At 37.5% G+C, this 3,358-nt stretch overlaps 1 protein-coding gene across 1 annotated transcript in view; it reads right to left on the bottom strand.

The window, feature by feature from the left end:
* Window positions 1–3,351, bottom strand: part of RNF114 (ring finger protein 114) — a gene marked incomplete at its 5' end in the record, with an annotated part of 4,094 nt that extends 743 nt beyond the window's left edge. Inside the window, 3 exons of the mRNA XM_009893350.1 lie at window positions 631–745; window positions 1,985–2,091; window positions 3,229–3,351. Coding sequence (XP_009891652.1) covers window positions 631–745; window positions 1,985–2,091; window positions 3,229–3,351 — 345 coding nt within the window. The remainder of the gene's footprint in view (window positions 1–630; window positions 746–1,984; window positions 2,092–3,228) is intronic.
* Between the last annotated feature and the right edge of the window lie 7 nt (window positions 3,352–3,358).

Here is a 3,358-nt window from a genome sequence, read left to right as displayed (position 1 = left end):
TACCTTAGAAGATGTCAGCCTTTATTTGTCAGTAACAGAAAAGTTTCCTTGATCTCTCTTGCAAAGATCATTCTCCCCAAGGGGAAAAAGGAACTTTTTTTCTAAACAATTTGGAATTTCAAAAAACTTTCCAGAAAAATGAAAGTTTCACATTCAGTTCCATGTTTTGCAATTCCTTTTATATGACAGGCAGTACCAGCAGGTAAAGAGTATTAGAATTACACACTCTTTTTTGCAAGCATTTTTCCTAATGGTTTATAATATCTTCTTGCTGAAAACAGCAGAGGGGAAAATTAAACCCCTGACTTTTTTTTTTTTTAATTGTATCTTATTCATTTTCTGTTTGTTACTGTGCCTAATTAACTTTGAACGTCTGCCATTTTTCAAATATGAAAGGAGTATGTGACCTGGCTGCAACAGGAATAGACACTAATCATTCCAGAGAATGTATCGAAAACCAACATCGAAATTCTATAAAAGTTAAATGCACAAACAGCATACCCACATTTGACTTTAACAGGAGTAATTATAAATATGTACTTAACTTCAAGAGTAAGTCTCTAATTCATTGTTTCAAAGGCATTTAAGACTAGACTTCATTGCAATTCTTGCACCAAGACTTTTTATTACCACTTGTTTTGCATCCATGCTGTGCAATGTTTTGCAGTGTTCAACTAGTCCTTCTTGATCAAAGTTTTTCTCGCTGCAATACGGACAAGGAAAGGTAAAGCGATTTGGGAAGTTCCTGGTTGGGAGGAGAAAAAGAGGTGACATATTGTAAGAAATGTAAAAGTAAAATCTTTAGGATTCAATACTCAAAAGTTATCTTACCAGCTCTTAAGAATAGAAATAATTTAAAGCAACAAGCTTATTCTATGCAATTAAGACAAGCAAATTTTAACAATCAGCTTTTTAATTCCAAACAACAGCTTAAGGAACTCTTAATATCATCCATATTTACACAGAATGAGAGCTCTTCTACAAATGTTATAAATGCCATTTATCTTTTTTTTTTTTTAAAGCACAGTGTACCACCCAGTATGCCACAATGCAGGTGAGCACACTGCAATCGATTCCAACTTCCCTTCATTGTAAGTTACTTGAATCAAGAGACAGAAAGAGAAAAGATTTTATTTAAAAATAGCTACTTTTACTGAGTACCCTGATCTTTAAGATGTCTAGTGCACGGACTATGCAGAAAGCAGCACAGCTTGCCTGTACACAGTCAGATTGTTACGGTTTAAACCCAGCCGGCAACTAGGACCACACAGCCGTTCACTCACCACCCCACCACCCCCCAGCGGGACAGGGAGAAGAAGGAGAAAAAGGAAAAAACCTCATGGTTGAGATAAAGAGAGTTTAATAGAACAGTAACGGAAAATAAAATAATAATAGTGATGGTAAAAATACACAAGATGAGTGATGCAATGCAATTGCTCAGCGCCTGATGATCAGTTGCCCAGCGATAGCGGATCCCCGCCCCCTGGCCAGCCCCCATTTATATACTGAGCATGACATTTATGGTACGGAATATTCCTTTGGTCAGCTTGGGCCGGTTGCCCTGTCTATGCTCCCTCTCAGCTTCTACTGGAATCTGAAAAAGTCCTTGACTGCCTAGCAACAACTAAAACCATTCGTGCATTATCAACATTCTCATCCTAAATCCAAAACACAGAATTATACCAGCTGCTAGTAAGAAAATTAACTCTATCCCAGAGGAAACCAGGACAAGATGCAGTGTTAAAGCTTAGTTTTTAACAATGTGAAAGGATTAAAGCAATTAATACCCAAACTGAGCAAAGAGGTAAGGTCTGCTATTACTCCAAAATGCTACAGTTCGCATGAAACCCCATAATGCAGTTACATTTTTTAAAGATAAAATGGCACAGAAGAAGCAAAATTGAGATTTTTATAATGATTAATCAGTAACAGCCCTGTTCTGGTGACAAAAAGGGACAAGTATTTCCAGAGAAGAGGTAGTTACCTGCTGTTGTGAAGTGGTTCTTTAGTTACAGCTTTCACACCTTCCATGATGTAATTCTGGTATTTTGGACAAGAAGCTGCATGGCTACGCATCTTTGAGAGATACATCTGTGCAGGCAACAAGTGCATAGCAAGGTTAATTTAAACTTCCACAGTTTTAAGCAGTGGTAGTAAACATGTAAAACAAAGTAGCCTTCTGCAGATAGTGTTAAAGCAGGAAAACCCAAACACTTTCTCTGGCAAGGCGGAAAGCTTTGAGAATACAGATTAGTTAACCTGTAACTTTGCAGCCTGTAATATTTTACAGACACAACACTCTTCAGGACAGCTCACTTCTCTTAACCTATACTATAGTATATATATTAAAAAATGCTTCACATAAAGCCAGTTTACCTGGTCACTGAGGAGGAAGAAGAGACAGTATATGGAAAACAATCTGGCTTTTAGTACAGATCTTGGTGTATATCAATTGCTAATTGTTCAATCCCACTAATGGAAATTCAAATTTACAATAAGGAAATCTGTAATTCAAGGCACTACAGTCTTCTATCACCTGGAATAAAGACAGAGTAAAGATACCACCCAGAAACAAAAAGTGAAATGAATCGAACTATTGCCCTCACCTTAGTGTGTCTAATTATCCTTTTCCTGATGTTTTGCCATCTGCTAAGATATTTTCTCATACATCCAATTAATGCTAAGACGACCAACTTTACAAAGAGAAAGTGAATGACAGGAAGGATGCCATACAGGTATTCAACATGCAGGACACCAGCAAACAGCAAGTCCGTGGAATACACCACCCATACAAGACAACTTTGACTCATAACTATTTCAAACAAAGCAAAAATATCTCTGTTCAAGAGCCAAAGAGATCGCTATATAAATAATATATATAATTCTATGATTCTACCTAAAGCCCACATCCGCTGTTTCATTACAATGTTCCTCCCACAGAAGCACGTTCACACAAGCAGCTTCAGAAGCAATATTTTACTTTAATTTTAAAATCAGTATCTTTCATTTGAAATTCACTTCCTGAAGAAGTAACAAAAAAAAAAAACACTGTGGAAAAAAAAATGTCAACACTTGGGTTCTGCCTATATAAAATATCTTAGGCGCCTATCAGAACGAACGTTTTGACATGATTCTGCAGGAAGCTGAAGAGCAAGCACTTTATTTCCCTCTAAGCAGCATGGCCAAGCAGGCACACTTCATGCACTTAATTTCCAAATACTTTCATACTTTCTTATTGCAGCCATTGCAAGCGGTTTCTGTCGTTTCAATTTGCTTTTCCAAGTCCAGAGCTCTGCTGCCAGGCGACAGGGTACTGCGGCAGACGCCACAAACCGGCTTTTTCGGCTTAAGGCATTCC

Source organism: Charadrius vociferus, unplaced genomic scaffold (genome assembly GCF_000708025.1).
Source record: "Charadrius vociferus isolate BGI_N301 unplaced genomic scaffold, ASM70802v2 scaffold259, whole genome shotgun sequence".
Classification (NCBI taxonomy): domain Eukaryota; kingdom Metazoa; phylum Chordata; class Aves; order Charadriiformes; family Charadriidae; genus Charadrius; species Charadrius vociferus.
The sequence above is the reverse complement of the archived record's forward strand: the minus strand, read 5'-3'. Positions and strand labels throughout refer to the sequence as shown.